We start from the raw sequence: 18794 nt of genomic DNA on the forward strand, positions 1-18794 counted from the left end.
TTCCTGGAGGCATCCTTAGAGGAATTTCTAGAGAATTACTTGGAAGAATCCCTGGGGGAATTCTTGCTAAAAAAAACCTGGAGGAATCCCTGAAACAAATTCTGGGAGAACCTCAGGAGGAATTCCTGGACAAATCTCTATAGGAAATCTTGGGGAAAATCCGTGGAACTATTCATGGAAATGATGATTAACCTGGGCTTGTTAGGGGAATATCTGTAAATAAAAAGAAAATCGCGTTAAGTACTGTTCCTTTGAATTCCACTAAGAATTTGCATCCTTTGACAGATACGTATTTCGACCTCAACTGTAAGGTCGTCTGCAGTGTCTTGTACTGCCGTGAATCGCAAGTCAGTCCCATCTGCATTTTGGACAAAAATGAGTAAATGGCCGTTTTCGAGCTTTCTTCGGATGATCTTTCAGCTGCGTGCAAAAAAATATATAGTTTGTTCAGTAAAATTGAAAAACAACACCAAGTCAGATTGTCCCATAATGAAATGTAATCGCAAGTCAGTCCCATTACGAACTTGTGCACCCTCCACTACAAAACCTAACACTATTTTAGCCAGTTTTATATTTTTCACTGTTACGTTTTCACGTTTGAAACAATATGTGAAAGTTTCATGATGATCGAAAAAGTTTTCAATTCATGACGATTTTTTAGAGTTTCGCATAGAAATCGAATTTGAAAACTTCAGAGGCCATTTTCTCAATGCCTACTTTTTACATATGGGACTGACTTGCGATTCACGGCAGTATAGTCGAGTCAAGTACAAGACACTGAAGACGACCTTACAGTTGAGGCCGAAATACGTATCTGTCAAAGGATGCAAATTCTTCGTGGAATTCAAAGGAACAGTACTTAACGCGATTTTCTTTTTATTTATTTATTCATGGAAGAACTGCAGGAGGAATCCCTAAAAGAATATCTTGGAGAATCCCTGAATGAATTCCTGGAAGAATCTCTAGAGGAATTCTGGAAGGAATCCATGGAGAAATTTCTGAAGGAATTCCTGGAGAAATTGTTAGAAAAATTTAGAAAGGAATTTCTGGTGGAGTTCCAGGAGGTTTTTCTGGAGGAATTACTGCAGGAATCATCGGTGGAATTCCTGGAGGGATCCATGAAATAAATCCTGGAGGAATGTGCAGAGGAAACCCTAGAGAAGAAATTCCTGGAAGAATTTTCGGAGGAATTCATGGAAGAATTCCTGGATTCAAACTTGAATAAATTCCTGGAGTAATTCCTGAGGAAATACCTGGGGTAATACCTGGAGAAATTCTTGGTAGAACTCTTGCAGAAGTCTCTGGAGAAATGCCTGAATTAAATCCTAGAGGCATGCCAGGAGGAATACCTGGAATAATTCTTGAAAAAAATCCGGGAGGAATTTCCGAAGGAGTTCCTGGAGGAATCTCAAGATTCATTCCTGATGAAATACAAAGTTCGATTTCTGAGGGAATTCCAGGAGGATTTTCTGAATAGTTCTCAAGGGAAATACTGAAGAAACCGCTGAAATTCCTGAGGAAATCCTGAAATCCTGAATTAATTCCTGCGGGAGTTTCTGAAGGAATCCCAATAAGAGTTCTTCTAGAAATGTTTAAAATAATCTCGGAATTCGTTTTTGTAAGAATAACAGAAGAAATTTCCGGTGAATCCCTGGAGGAACTCTTGAAGTAATTTCTGAAAAAACCCGATGAGGAATCCCGGAAGCAAGCCCCATTAGGAACTCTTTATGGAATCTCAGGAGAGCTTTCTTAGCGAATACCTGGAAGAATTTTTGTAGGAATATTCCTGGATAAAAAAAATGAAGAAATCAATGTCTGCAGTAATTGTTGAAGGAATACTAGGATCCCTAGTGGAGCGGACCTGGTGGGATGGTTAGAACACTTGACTATCACGCCGAGGACCTGGGATCGAATCCCACTCCCGACAAACTCGCAAAATGTGAGTTCTTCCTTCGGAAGGGAAGTAAAGGGTGGGTCCCGAGATGAACTAGCCTAGGGCTAAAAATCTCGTTAATACAGATAAAAAAAAACTAGGATCCCTAAAGGTTTTTTGTACAAATTTTTCAAGCAATTATTGGAGTGTTTTTTAAGAATCTCTAAGTAAAATTTTCTAAAAGAATTTCTGGAATACATTCCTGCAGAAATACTTCGAATCATTCCAGATGTAATTATTGGAGCAATCTCTAGTGGAATTTTGGAAGGCATATATGGAGGTATCCCTGTAGAAATCTCTCAATACCTGCAGAAATATCTTAAAGGATCTCTGGAGAAATTCCTGAAGGAAACTTCGAAAAAAGCACTGGGACAATTACTGGAGGAACCTCTAAAGATATCCCAGGACAAATCCCCGAAAAAATGTCTAGTGGAATCCCTAGATGAATTCTTGATTGAATTTCTGGAAGAAGCCATGATGGAATCACTGAATTAAGCTATGGAAAAAAAAAAATCTTGGAGGAATTGTTCGTACTCATATAGTTTACAAAACTATGAACAAATCTGAAACAGTCATTTTTATTACTCAAAACTACAATACTGAATTGCATATTCACATATCGGGCACCCATCCCGCTTAAAATTCATCTCAGGTCAGGCCCCCCCTAGGCCCCCTCCAGGAAAAAATCCTAGTTACGCCAATGAAAGTTACTGGACCGATCGGGATTCGTCCCGTTACCCCCACATTCCTTCCTTCCTTCCGGCATTTATTCAGGAATTCCTACAGAGATTCAGTTAGGAATTCCTCCTGATTTTGTCAGGGATTCCTCCAGAGATTTCTCATATGTTTTTTTTTTTTGTGATTTCTTAAGAAAGAATCAAGATTTCCGTCAAGGATTCATCTAGGCAGACACTAGCCAAAAATGACTGTTTTGTATGGAACTCAGCTTTTACTGCTATTTTTATAAACACAGCTGTACTTTATGAACATGAGGTACCGCCAGGGCTTAGTTTTTAGTTTTTTCGTCTCCTTCTCATGTTGATCGATTACTTGATGTTTGACCAATCTTAGCTGTTTATATTTATCTCAATTACATCCATTTTCTAATAATATTTCATTATATGGAATCAATAGGACACAATCGGTGGACTCCTAGAATTAAAGTAATGAGCTGAATTTTTGTATGGTGAGAAGGTCAATTCTCCGTTTCTGCCATGAAATGGTTCAAAAAAGCGTGGGTATTATGATTCCTTGCCTAATTTGATGCTGTTTGAGCAAAACTTTGGGTAACTGTGTTGTTTAAGTTGCAAGAAATGGAGAAAACAACAACACGGTTACCCAAAGTTTTGCTCAAACAGCATCAAATTAGGCAAGGACAACTTTGAAAATATTTAAACACTGCACTTTTCAATGAAGCAACAACTAAGTAACTGATATGACAGAACAGATCAACATAGAACAAAAAAATTTACTCGGAGTTTGGAAATCTACGACAAATAACTGACATCTTGAAAATATCCTAATAAATTACATGAACATTACTACAAAAAAAATCCTACTTTCTACCGTAATCTTCCGGGTCAGTTTGCAACAGTAAATAAATAAATGATTATCATTAAAACTACACTTTTCAATAAAGCCAAGACTAAAACTGATATGGCAGAGCAGGATCAACATAACGCAATAATAATTATTGATTCTCACTTTGGACATCTACGTTAAATAACTGACAAATTGACAAGAATCTAACAATCTGCATGGACCATACTACAAAAACCAATTGTCATACGCAGGCCAAACACATTGTTCAACGCAGGCCAAAACCACTTATGCCTACGTATTTCTGTGTGTTGAAACAAAAATAGAGGCTCATAGAAGCAAACGTAGGGAAAGGGTGCGGTGTAGAACATCAGCACAGTGTTGCTACTGCCGTAATCACTTTGAAAAAAAAAAAAGATAGGGGTTCTATGAGCTCCTTTCGAAGAACCTGATTATTTAGGTCGCAGTTACAGAGCAAGGGAAAACAAACGATCCAAGTACTAAGATTTTTTTTAACGAGTTCTTACATTTTGTGAGTATTTGAAACGTTCGGCTTCATGAAAGATATATCCAACTACGCCACAAAACGGTTCAGGCACTAGGAATTTATGAGACGATCCAAGCGTTGCTATCATATCGGCTTGCGCGTTCCCTTCAATTCCACAATGCCATGGAACCCTAAATAACTTCATAGGATTACAAAAACTTGTTGCTGGAATGATTGTATACATTCCTAAACATGTTTAGAAGAACACAACACTGACTTCAAAGCATTTAGATATGCGTCGCTATCAAACACAATGCAAATTTATGAACAAAAATCACCAGTGGGCACTAACATCAAATCTACCTGTGCACCTGTACACCAAGTATAAATTATTGAAATTTTTGAACAAATTCGCTTGTAATAATTAGAAAATGACAAGAATAGCTACTTTCACTCATTGCTATTGCGATTTTGATCATAAATTCCCTGCAATTGCATGTTTTAGGGTCGGTAACACAGGTTAAAAGTGAGGTTACGCGACGCCACTGATTCAAGTAAAAAAAAATGTAAGAATTCTTTCGAGAATTCTCACAGAAATTCTTCCAAGAAATGCTACTGGAATTCCTTCAATGAATCTTCCAAGGTTTCCATCAGGAATTTTTCTATTGATACCTCCAAAGATTTCTAACGGTTTCATCAAGCATTTTTCCAAATATACTATTCACTGAAGTTTTTTTTTACGACGGTAATGGTACCGCGTAAAAAAAACCGCGTTGTTTAAAAAAACCGTCGTAAAAAACCGCGTTATTTCAAAAAACGTCGTAAAAAAAGTCAAAAAAATCAAGTTACGTTGGATGTCATCCTGAATATTTTGCGCGTGTTTTTGAAATAACTCGGTTTTTTTACGACGGGTTTTGAAATAACGCGGTTTTTTACGACGTTTTTTGAAATAACGCGGTTTTTTTACGCGGTACCGCGTAAAAAAACCGCGTAAAAAAAAACTTCAGTGTATTAACAATATAGGTCACTTCACGTTTTTACATACAACGACATGGAGACACCGTTGGCGAATGATTCCAGCACCACCTGTTGTCAGAAAAAGTCAATAATTGTATTTTGATCAATTTTGGTTTACCGTGCAATGCGACATTTCTCGAAAAAAAAAAAACGTTAGGGATGTCGAAGTTTTTTGTTCCCAAATAATCGATTATTTGGAAGACACTCGTAGACTTCATGGCCTTGAGAAATTTTGGGTTTTATTATCAAAACTGCTGGTGAGATCAAACACAGGAATTCTATGTTGAGGTCGAGCTAGATTTTATAAGACTTTATACACGATTACAAAAACGGCAAAAGTCAAGAAAAAGTGAATTTGTGAATTAGTTCATTTTGCGTTTTCTTCTCATTTTACAATGTGCTTCGGTTAATGTCAAATCGTACTTCAAGTATTTGGCTTTGGTAAGTTAAAGTTGGGGTGTGGGACCAATTAGGTAGGGGGTCCTATGTTGGTCACTTTTAGCTGTAAAGGTAGCACCCATTTATTACGTTTATTTAGTGGCGATTCCCTAACCTCAAATCTACCTGTTCAACAAACGTAAGTTCTTGAATTTTCACATCAAATTAGCTTGTAATTGGTAGAAAATGAGGAGAATTATCGTCCATTTGCATTTGATTCTGATCCTGAATTATCCGCAAGTTCAAGATAAAAAAAACACAGTATGCAAGACAAATTTGCCGGGGACAGCTAGTTTATTATAAATTTAGTAGAGAGAGCTCTAAAAATACCTGTGGAAATGCGAACAGAATAGTAAGAGGGGGTTCAGGTTCTTATAAAGTTGGATTAGCACGCCAGAAAATGTTAAAGAAGAGCTAATATTTTTTTTCTAATTTGAGTAGTTGAAAAAAAAATCGATTATTGTTTAATCGATTATTTAAGAATGAATGGGCATTAGAGTGGGTCATCGTTTATATGGAAAAATGAAAAATTCAATGGTATCCCATCAGATCAAAGCTTTTTTGATCCCATTTCAGGACCCAAATAAGTGTGCAAAATTTGGGCACGATCGGTTATGCCTACGTTTTGCGCATCGCGTGTGAAGTTTGTATGGGGTTTTACATGGGAAAACACCCTTTTTTGCATTTCTCTCATAACAAGCTCGATTTTTTTCTAAAACCATGTAACCGATAAAGTAAAAACATAGCCTAGGGTTTCCTGAAAAACTTTGTCGAAGACCGCGAAGTGATCTGATGCTCGATCTGATGTTTATGAAAAAAGTTATAGCGTTGGCATTGCTTGGCGAAACAGCATGATTTTGTTGCTATTGTTATTCCTTTACATGTTAAAACATAAACACATGCATGCGGTTCGTTGGTTATAACTATTTTCACAAGCATCGGATCGCTTTGCGGTCTTCAACAAAGTTCTTCAGAACATCCTAGGCTATCAATTTACAGTATCGGTTAAAAAGTTTCAGACAAACTTTTTCAACTTATGGCTAAAATGCAAAAAAGTATGTTTTCCCATACAAAATCCCATACAAATTTCAATTGCAATGCGCAAAGTGTAGACGCAACCGATCGTGCTCAAATTTTGCACAGATACTCATTACCCGAAACGGAACCAAAAAAGCTTTGATCTGAGAAAACGGTTCGGATGACCCACACTAATGGGCATCCATACCATGCAATGACAGTTTGACAGAATAAACGTCATTCGGATGATGCATGCATTTAGTGTGTAGTAGTACCTCTTCTGCCGCTTGGTGGCGACACATTCACTAAAAAGGAGTCGCCAAAAAAACTTAAGAGTGACCTATATTGTTAATATAGTATAAATATTTGATTTTTCCCAAGTGAGAAACTCCAAGTACTCTTTCTTGGATATCTTTTACAATTCATCTAGGAATTCGGGAACTCGTCCAAGCGTTTTTGAATTTTCTTCAGTAATCTTCCCAAGAATTCCGTACAGAGTTTCTTAACCGTTATGTGTCCGTCAAACTTTTTGCTTTTTTTTACACCGTGCTTTTTAAATGGGCGCTGGGTACCCGGGTACCCTGTCGGCCACATAAGGGTTAAGGATGTTCAAAAACGATTGCATTGGGGCTACCCCACATGATCCCTTCAGGAAATTCCAAGAGCAATCCTTTAGGAATTCCTTCAAGAATTTTTTAGAAATTTCTTCAAGCGTTCTTTTTGCAAAGCCTCAAACGGTTTTTAAAGTCTTTTCGAGGATTTCTTAGGAATTTTTTTCAAGCATATCTTTAGTAATACCTGCAGGGATTTCTTCAGAAATTCCTCCAACAATTGCTGTAGGAAATCGTCCAAAGATTCCTTAGGCAATTTTTTCAAGCCCTGTTTAACAATTCGTTCAGGAACCTTCCATAAATTCCAGTAAGGATTTTTTTGTCAAGGATATTTTCAAGCTACGTTACAAAGATTCCTTCAGGGATTTCTCAAAGTTTTCCTTCAGATAATCCTACAAGGATAAAAACATGAATCCTTTATGCACAAATTTCCTCAGAGGGCCCTACAGAAATTTCCCTAAAAATGGCAGAAATTCTTCCAAGGAAATTTAGAGGAATTCTATTGAACATTGTTTTTCAAATTGATTCTTTGGGGTTTCCGCAATTGATTCCTTTGAAAAATAATCCAGGCATTCCTTAATACATTCTTCCAAAAATCCCTTTGCTTTCAAAAATTTACGTCAAGAATCCTTTACGTAATTCCTAACGTGTGAAAGAGCCTAGGTACTTTTGGTAAACAAACTTGTTTTAATCGCGCACCGCTATCAGGAGAAACACACATTACGATATTTGTTAGTTGTAGGTATAGTGGGTGGATTGAGATAAGACCTACCGCAATCACCACATGTTTGTTTACTAAAACGCTCTTGCGTCCTATTATTTACATGTTATGCTAAATTTCATAAAGTTTTTTTTTGTAGTAATCCTTCAAGAATATTATCAAGGATGCCTCCGAAACCAACTCAATGATTTTAACCGAATGCATCTTGGAATTCATCTAGATGGTTCTTCAAGGATTCCTTTTAGAAATATGTAACTGCAAATATTCCTACTTGGATTCATTCGGAAATTCCTCTAAAATACTGATCGATCTACATAAAACCGTACATTAACTGGGGGTGTTGCTAGTTAACAAGTAAAGTTTCAGCTTCTCTATCTCGGGATCAACAGCAGATAGAAATGTGTCGTCTTCGGCAAAGTTGTTAAGAAGGACAAGAACATTCTGGTGATTCAGCAATTAGTTGGTGATTTCACCGCTAGGTGGCGCTAGGTTTCAAGTAAAATTTAAAACTTCTCTATCTCGGGATCGAAAGTATATAGACTTGTGTCGTCCTCGCCAAAGTTGTTCAGAAGGACAAGATCATTCTTATTATGCATCAATTGGTTGGCGATCTTGCCGCTAGACAGCGCTAGTTTTCAAGTAAAGCGTTAGACTTCTCTACCTTGGGATCCAAAGCAGATAGAAATGTGTCGTCTTCGACAAAGTTGTTCAGAAGGACAAGAATATTCTGGTGATCAATCAGTTGTTGATTTCGCCGCTAGGTGGCGCTAGTTATCAAATGTTTTAGACTTATCTATATTGGTAACAAAAGCAGATAGAAATGTGTCGTCTTCGCCAACACCCGGACAAGATCATTCTTGTTATTCACCTATTAGTTGGTGATATTGCCGCTAGGTGGCGCTATTTTTCAAGTAAAGTTTTAGACTTCATTATCTCGTGATCCAAAGCATATAGAAAAGTGTCGTCTTCGACAAAGTAGTTCAGAAGGACAAGAACATTCTGGTGATTCACCAATTGGTTATGTCAGATTCTCCCGAATTCCAATCGCCCGAATGACAAATGCCTGAAAGTAACAAACGCCCGAAAGTAATTCGTCCCAATGTAACATTCTGCCGAATGTATTAAAAGACCAACAATATAATAATCTTGGAAACATCTTTCTGAAATCAGTTAAGGAGAAACATAAAAAAATCATATTTCAATTTTGCATACACATTTTAAAGGCACAAATCACCTTAAGGCGTCGTCCAAGTGTTTGGCCGAATGCCATTTGTCCAAATGTCATCCGGTTGAATGTGCTTTGGCTAAATTATGATTAAACCTAAATCCTTCATCAGACATTTCCGGGAGTAGAGTAATGTCTCGATTTATCATCCCTCTTGTGAATTTTAGAGTGATGGAACAGGGATAGTTATGAAATCGGCAAATATTTTTATTTTCATACTTGAACTTTATCATTAATTTAAAGTAGTTTTAAACTCAATAGTCAAAGTCGTATGCTTAACTGACATGTCTGAAAGGGGAGACGTCCGTTAATTATATCACGCAAATATATAAATCGTCAAACTTTTTTATATGACCTCCACAATATTTGCATGCATGGATCGTTACACTTTTATGAACGCACCCATTATCTTCTCGTAATTTACGGGCATTCTCCATAATATTGTTTATTCTACATAGGCTGGGATTACTCCTGGTATAGCTTGGGATATTTCCAGAGCATCATCTAGAACTCTTTCCTCTTGAAGATTCTTCCCGGAATTTCTTTAATGATTCTTCCCGAAAATCATCCAATTTTTCAGGATAGATTATTTTTGAGATTTCTCCATGTATTATTTCAGGGATTCCTCTCTTGAGAATTCTTGAAAGATTTTCTCGGGAATCCACCAGGAATGTTTTTCAGGGTTCCTCCAAAGATTGCGTCTTTTGTGCCCCCAAGGAATTCCCGTGATTCAAGCAGAAATCTATTTCCAAGGATTATTTCCGAAATTTCTCCAAAGATTCACCCCAAACATTCTCAGGGGGTTCTTTTTAGGATTCCTGCAAAGGTTACTCAGGGATTTTTCATTATTCTTCTAGGGATTTTGCAGAGTCCTGATTCTTCCAAATATTTTTCATGAATCCTGAAACCTTCTGGTAAACCTTTAAGTTAATTCGTCCAGTTTTTCGTCTCGGCATTCCTTCAGGGGCATTCAGGAGTATATCCGAGATGCCTATCGATTTTTTTTTCTCTGGAATCTGGGATTTCCTCTAGAGATGTTCTAATATTATCTGCCACCAATAACATATTTTTTTTGTCACAATGTGAAACGATGTACTATAGCTTTGTCGCACATTCGATTTTCTTATCTCATACCGGATCTGAGATACAGGTCGGACTCGATTATCCAGGAGCTTGATTATCCGTGATTCAATTATCTGGAGAAATGGCTCGATTATCTGGGGATCATAAAATTGTTTGTTTTGTTTGCACAATTTGAGATGCTAATATGTCAAAAGATATAGGAAATTTCAAAAACAACAAGAATTATTTTTATTTCGCGGATTTTTTTTTGCTAAAACTCCATTTTCAAAATATATGATAGCAACATTGTCAGTCGTTGGATTCAAGCACTATAACATCACATTACTTATCTTCTATGTTTATTGAACTGTTTTCGATTGAAGAATATCATCAATAAAAGAAAGAAATAATTGCTCGATTATCCGTTAATTTCGATTATCTGAGGTGATTTTTTTGGAGTCATCTGGATAATCGAGTCGAATCTGTATTGAGCTTCATTTGAATATGCATGACCGGTGTTGCCTGCAATAGCATTTTTTGTGTCGCAATGTGTAACAATGAACTGCACTTGATGTGCACTATAACTTTGTCGAACATTCGAATTGCCTATCTCACACCATGTCAGAGATATAGAGCTATATTTGAATCTGTTTGACTAGTGTTGCCAGCAATAACATATGTTTTGTGTCCCAACGTCGAGCTATGTAAGTGCAGTACATTCTGGTGGTGCTATACATTGCACAGTGATCCACGAACCAGATTTACGAGGAAAGATGCATTCAGCACCTTCAAATGAGTTTTTAGACAAATATGATCTTCTACAAAGTTGTCTCTAATAATAAGGCCCTCTTTCCAATGTGCATGAAATTAGGATGGTCCATATTTTCAAAGAAATTGGAAACCAAGTGTCTTCTACAATAAGTGCGTGAATAGGCCAAGGACTACTGCGCCGAAAACACCAAAATGATTTTTCTTAAAGGTGGAGATGTATGGGCGCTTGCGCGTACAAATTTTCGTGCAACGCATAATATATTCAGCAACATATGAATCTATTTGAACAGTGTTGCCATCTAACATAAGAAATGATGATATCAGAAGCTATCACTGCACTGGTTGGCCTTTGATGTCCTTTCGAACTTTACTGAACATCACATGTGTGTATTTAGAAAACTATTAAAGGTTTAGAGCAATGATTGAAATGGACATTAATCTAGATTTTAAACGTAAAAAAGTGGACGTGAATCAATCCGGCGTAAAATAAAAATGGACGTAAAATAAGGTGGGAGTGTAACTGCTATATAAATCGTAAAAGATATCCCCGAAGGAATTCTCGCAGAAATCTTTCAGGGTATAATTTCCCAAACTGTGGGTTCCCTTGGGGGGGTCGCCATCCTTGAACCGGGGGTTCGCGACAGGCAATCTCACTTTGTTGTTATTTCCCAAGTAACAATTCCATCGCTGATTGGTTTTGTTTAATTTTTATTAATATTTTATTACAGCAATAATTAAAACTCACAGTTTTATGACTGCTTTTATGAAAACCATTAATAAAATGTTTTATAGTATACTTGAAGATATCCATAAAGACAAATTTCAAGAGTAAACAAAACTTTCCGATATGTAAACCTTCTGGCAATAAAACTGTTAAAACTCTCAACAGATGGCGATCCGTTCGATTAGTAACGACATCTGTTGGTGGAAAAGCAGAAACTACGACACTGCTAGGTTTATTGCGGTCATCATAAAAGTAAACTTGCTTTCGTTTTATTTTCGCTGATTATGGTCGTCGCCATATTGAAGAATTAGCCTACGTGAATGAAAACTAGTTAATTTTGCTTAAATTAGCAATGAATTGGTAGTTTTCTACCATTTTCAGAACATGCTCTCATAAATAAACTCTTTCTGCTGAGTTTTCTTGTGATTCGAGATAGTTTTACTAAATTCACAAATTGATTTATTTCATTCCAAGATGATAATATTCACTATTTTCGAAGCGCAATTATTTTATGATTCTGCAACCCCAATATTCACGGTAAATTCGAATGCGCATAAGCCTACCAGCACAATAACTACTAAAATACTACTTTGAAATAATCGCTTTTTACTTACGAATGATGTATCCTCCTGAACTTTGCGTGCCATCGAAGAAGCTTCTCTGCATCTTGAGCTGTCATAGCTTTTGTTGAAAAAAAAACAACAACAATCGAGAATGGGAAATATTTCAACTAGGTTTTAAAACGGGTTTATTGCTACTCTTAATGCGGTTTGCAAAACCTCTCCGAGAGTGGTCCACTTAGCCGGAAGATGCTCTTAAAGAGGTTATCAAGAGGTTTTGATGTATGATTCAGTTTTATGGCAAGTTTTATAAAATTGGTCATGCAGATCTCTTGTAGAGCCGAACAAAACTTAAAATGTTACTTGGGTTGTATTAGTACAGAATTATTATTATTATTTATCAAAGAGGTTTTAACTTAGGTCATTTGCCTCTGCAAAAACAAACTTAAATTTAAGTTAAACTTAAATTCTATCTAACAACTGACATTTTATCGAAAAAGGTAATTATTTTATCCTCCGTTGCTTCATCGCTGCTGAGGATGATGCTGATGTCCGTGTCTAGCTGAGCTTCTATCCTTTCTGTTTCGTACTTACGACAGTTAGCGAGGATATGTATAACGTACAGAATATGCTACTATTAAGTTATGTTTGTTAGAAGTTAGAAAAGATTTTAGGCTTTATTCAAGATGGTTTTCTGTCAGCAACTCATCATAAGAATCTCCTCAGACTTATTAAACATTACATAAACGCCAAAAACAATAGGCATTGCTTGACAATATAGTCTTATGAAATAGCGATTCCTAAATATCTATCTTATAATTGTTTGAATAGTTGCTCTACTACAGTGATTTGACTTAACCTGCTGCATGAATATCTATTGTTGTATGAACTTCACCTATCATTTACTTACATTTTCAAAAGACTCACTATGTAGTTATGATCCTAATTAACAGGACAAAAATATGATTCGTTTTCTATATCATGTTAAAGTTGTTGATTTTTTTTCCAGAATCATTCATCGTTCGCATAATAATGTACGAAATTGATGCAAAAAAAAAGTTCAACAAAGTGTATAGTTTTTCCTGGTGAATCGTGAAAAGTTTGCTCGGTAGCTAGGGGGGTCGCCATCCGAAAAGTTTGCGAAGTTTCAGGGAATACTTGAAAAGAAATACATGGTGAAATCGTTGGAATACGTTGATTGCACTTATTTTGCATGCGAGAGCAAAAATCGACAAACTATTGTTATTACGGTTTTCACGTGCCATGTACTCTGCTCTTAATTTTCAACAAATATGTAAGGACTGTTCAATTTATAAAACGGACAACTTTACAAGGCTATAAAAAGAAGACGCGGAGTTCAAATTCAACCACCCTTGTTTGGTTGTTCAGTACGTTATCTTCCATTTTAGTAATCATTTTTGAATCGAATAAAAATAGTTTTATTTTATAGAAAATCGGCCAGGTGTTAAATAAGTTTAATTTTTCGATTGCTGAAAATTGAAAATATATATAAAATTACTGTTCACATATGGTACATCGTTTTTAATACCAGAAAAGTATGTGCCATGCTGCAGAAGCATGAGTTATAAACATTCTGGCAAAATTTAAACTCAATCGGAAAATTAAGTGTTGAGATAATAAAGTCTCAAGTGAGATTCGATTTTTTGAATAAAATTCAATTGTAAAGCAAAAAGGGCATGAAAATATTAAATAATCTATTTTTTTATGCATCCAGTCGAAAGTGGGAATAATGTGGTTTTAAATGCAGAAAACTGCGTCTTAATAGCATTGCTGGTTTGGTTACTGTGCGCCATTACAGACACAGTAATCAAAAAACTTTCGTTCTCTGAAGGTTCTTCCAAATAACCATGCAATCTAATGCAAATTTTGCATAACAATGTTGTTGGAAATAAAAACTTTGCACCCGATTATTATTAAATAAGGTGTTCAATAACATAGGACCAACTTCGTTGAAAATAAATAATAACAAGATTTGCTAGAGTCGAAAATCTGCATCAATGGAGCGAAAGTATGAAATTTTTTAAATGACCATCTTTGTGGATAAAATTTTTGATGAAAAATGCAATTAAAAGTAAATTTCTCTTCTATATCATTCAGAGAGCAATATGCTACTACTCTGGACAAATTTTTAGCCGAATCCGTGATGCTATTGCTACTCAGGACTTAAATGAACATTTTTTAATAATTTCAATGAAAACTAGGCAACTCGCTATATCAAGCTGGAGAATGCTTGGTGCATTATTACTGACCAACCATTGAGCTTTACCTTTAGTAGAATAGTATAAGATTCCAATACATGAAAAACTTTATGAAAATGTGCATGTTCAGTATGTGGAAAGTTATGTCGAATTTTGAGAAATGGGTTTTTATTGATGCTTTACGAAAACCGATTTAGTTACACAATAAAGAACATTTTGCTTAATGTTATATTTTTCCTACATTTGAGAATAGCTATAGAAAATTATGCAGAAAAACTGATAATGATTTTATTGAAAAATAAAACAGATATCGCACAAGCAAGTTGTCCGTTTAATAAATTGAACAGTCCTTATGCTACCAACACTTATCGTGATAGTAGCTCAAGTGAGGGTCTCACAAATAATAATTTTGATCTGAATGGGTGTATTTCATATTTCATCATTTGTTTTCATAAATGGGGCCCCTGAATTTCAGCCGCTACATTAAGCTAAGTCAACAGGTATGTTTGGTCCTGTGATTAGGATATCAGGAACGTTTTCATAATACTCATGTATTTTACGGGTCTGGTACGTTTGACATAATGCCGTTTGGCATAATGCCATTTGGCATAAGGACGTTTGGCATAAAGGATACTTGGCATAAAGGACGTTTGGCATAATGGACATTTGGCATAAAGTACGTTTGGCATAAAACGATTTCAGTAAAAAGTGAACTACATACTTAACGTAAAAGAATGATAAGTATTCCAAAGAAGGATAATACATTATAATGTATTAATTTTGATGCTGGGTCATTAGGCCGAAGGTCATTAGGCCGAATGGTCATTAGGCCGAATGGTCATCAGGACGAATTGAAAGTTAGCCGTTGTTTTTACCTTTTCCAACAATTTTTGTCAAAAACTAGTTTAACAATGAAACTAGAAAGAATAGCATATGTTTTAAAGAAGGAAAAATTTATGAATTGAATATCAGCAGTTTCAGCGCCAAAAACTATTTTAGCAATGATACTAGAAAGAACAGTCTATATTTAAAAGAAGGAAAAATTCATGGGTAAAATATCAGTAGATTCAGCATCAATAAAGTATCATCGTGCCTGTCACACGATACACACATGCAAAATTCTCATTTGCAGAGGAAGCTCTCAGTAAATAACTGTGGAAGTGTTCATAGAACACTAAGCTGAGAAGCAGGCTTTGTCTCAGTGGGGACGTAACGGCAAGAAGAAGACCCAATGACCATTCGGCCTAATGACCATTCGGCCTAATGACCATTCGGCCTAATGACCTTCGGCCGAATGGCCTGACACCATTAATTTTTATGATATAATATGCAGACAAGGATGATTTGCTGGAAAGAACCATTACCGGAATCTAAATTGCTTGTTTCGATGAATAACAGCCTATATACAAAAGAAGGAACATTCCCCAATCAAATTCATGGAAGCAAAAGGTTATTTCGAAAATAAGAGATCCAGTATAATGCACCAACAATAAGTTTGCCTTCTTTCCCTTGAAGGCTGTTCTTTAATTTCTCTCCAGAGGGAAAATATATTTCACATATTCTTTATGCCAAACGTCCTTTATGCCAAACGTCCCTTTATGCCAAATGTCCTTTCTGCCAAACGTCCTTTATGCCAAATGTCCTTTATGCCAAACGTCCTTATGCCAAATGTCTTTATGCCAAACGGCCTTATGCCAAACGTACCAGACCCGTATTTTACTTCCATACAGTGTCTTAATTTGTCAAATTACAGTCATCCGCACCGACGCCCAGTGGCACCTGCGTCGTAGATTTGTTTTTGTTTTGATTATCGTCTTGACAACTTGTGTGCCACTCTCTGAAGTTCAAGCAATGAAAAATTCACTACCTCGCTGTCCGCTGAATTTCAACCGCCCACTGATATTCAAAGTCAGCATATTCATATTCAATTGATATTTTTGGTTAAAGCACGATTTTGAAGCAAAAAGTACTGCTGGTGCATACCTTTCACCTAAAGCTAGCATAATAAATAGAATAAGGGCAATATATCAACATTTGCGTGTCTTAAATAGCCAAAAATCACAAAAAGTCATTTCCAAATTAAAAAATTCACATTCATATTCACCGAGCTCGAGCTGAAGATCAACACAGAACTTCAGCTACTGTTGATTACACTACGACGCGTCGCGCTCATTGTCTTGCTTCCTCTTTGTCATGTTCATTCTCGGCGTCATGTTGGTGGTCGACTGCATTCGTTTATTTGTGTTCGTTTTCGCACTGATTGAACATCATTGGGCTGAATTTTTTAGACACTGCTTCCATATCGGTACTGAATTTCGTAAAATTGAATTTTGATTGCTAACCAGAGTTTAAAATTTTCATTTTCAATGAGTGAAATTCAACGTGAATTTTGAAGATTCTCAACTGAGGGATCAAAATAAAATTCATTTTGGTGAATGAATATTTTCACCTATTCATTCATTTTTCTGTCACTGATAATTTTCATTGAGAAATAAAACTGGACCGTAACTCCCGATTATACTTCCAATCACCTCTAAACTTGTATATAGTAGTTAATTAGAATATTAATGATGTTCTCTAATTGTCCATTAAGTCGGTTTGTGCGTCTGTTAACAGAAATTGGACATTTTACGACATGCGAAAAAATATTCGTGACAGAGAATTGAATGAAAAAAGAGAGGCATTCAGCTGACAATCAATGTGGCCAAACACGAATGAAAAAATGAAAATGTCAATCTTCACTTTCAATCTTCGATTTTTTTACTCTCTGTTGCTAACACATTTTTTCTTGTAGTTTTGGATTCCCAGTAGGTACAAAGAGTAACCACCAAAGACAAGAACACGTTCAATGCTTCCAGTGAGCTTTTTTGCTCTTTGAAGGAAGCACGACACTAGACAACAGACTAGTATGCAACGCCCAGTGGCACAGCCAAAAACTTTTCTTGACAGCTGCGGCGGGAATCGAACCCGCACTCCTCAGCGCGATGCGAAATGTGTACATTTACTATTGTTGATAATGGGACTTTAAATTAGCCATCTGTGTGCCCCATTCCAAAAACTCATGATAATTACGACGAGGCCCCTACATACATATCAGCAGATTTGCGAAGCATTGAACTTGTACTTATAGGAAACTTTCGCTATTTAAAGAACTTTATTCAAACTAGTGTTAGGAACCTTCGCTGATTTTGAGGCCCCCTGAATTCGGGAGCCCGGTGCGGTCCGCACCCTCCGCACCCCGCTTGCTACGCCACTGGCCTCTTCTGATATTGTTATTATTATTATTATTATTATTATTATTACTTTATTACAGAGATTTTCAGCCCTAGGCTGGTTCATCTCTCTCTTCTGATAGTTTGAGTGTCCCTTCCTTGCGATTGTTTTACAGCTTCATTCCGACGAAGAATTAAGCTTGCCACAATCGGTCATCCTGAAAACTGCAGAGAGCTCGTTCTTCAGCTTCAGAATCGATTTCCAACTTGCAGCAGTTCGTCAACATATAGTTGATAACAAATATTTGTTCGTCTTTTAAGCTTCATTTATTGGCGCTGCAGTCTTGGGGAATCAATACGTCTGTTTCAGATTTGTCCTGACGTTTCGACGTCGGCATCTATTCTAAAACTATCTATAGGGTGCGGGCACCGGTTTTGGCCAGTCTAAGGGAAATTATTTTTATAAAAATAACCAATAATCCAATGAAAACTATCAATGTGTTAAATGAAAGATTTCGATCTATATTTTATTAGAAAAATGCAGAAATCAAGCTTATACTTGATTTTTGTATTAAAAGTGCCACTGGCCATAATAGAAGCATTGCCGCAGTTTTGGCCATATTCTCAGCTTTGGTTTCTATTTTGGCCAATCACGTGTATTTCTTATGGGAGTGGCCAAATTAGAAGCACCCTGGCCAAAATAGATATATGGGAGCTGATTTTTTAAGGAAAATTATTTTTTTTTCTTCCAGTTTTTAATCAAAATGTATGGTTTTCACAGCTGTAATCATCATATTATATTAGAATCTACTAGTAAAAAATAGATTTATGCCGAATTAGCTCGTAACAGGCTGAATACCGCACTATGGCCAAAACTCCGGGCTGGCCAAAACTGAAGCTTCTACCCTATTAGGTTTACGTACAAGTACAACAAAATTGTTCTACAAATACCTTTGAATACTTGAAATAATAATTATACTGATCGATTTCCAGTAATCAGTGCCAGCTGCGACACCACGGTCAAAGTTTGGAATGCCCACAAAGGCTTCTGCATGTCGACACTTCGGACACACAGGGATTACGTGCAGGCACTGGCCTACGCCAAGGACCGCGAACAGGTGGCCAGCGCTGGTTTGGATAAGGCGATTTTCCTGTGGGACATCAACACCCTGACGGCGCTCACCGCATCGAATAACACCGTTACTAGTAAGTACCACTGGGTGGTTTGAGTGAAAAGGTTAATAATTTCGGTGCGTAT

The 18794-nt window shown here is 36.5% G+C and overlaps 1 protein-coding gene across 1 annotated transcript in view; it reads left to right on the top strand.

The window, feature by feature from the left end:
* LOC109423300 (WD repeat-containing protein 48 homolog) overlaps nt 1-18794 on the top strand; it is a 53638-nt gene that overhangs the window by 10868 nt on the left and 23976 nt on the right. The window contains exon 2 of the mRNA XM_062854201.1: nt 18530-18742. Within this exon, the coding sequence (XP_062710185.1) occupies nt 18530-18742 (213 nt within the window). The remainder of the gene's footprint in view (nt 1-18529; nt 18743-18794) is intronic.

This window comes from Aedes albopictus, chromosome 2, assembly GCF_035046485.1.
Source record: "Aedes albopictus strain Foshan chromosome 2, AalbF5, whole genome shotgun sequence".
Lineage (NCBI taxonomy): Eukaryota > Metazoa > Arthropoda > Insecta > Diptera > Culicidae > Aedes > Aedes albopictus.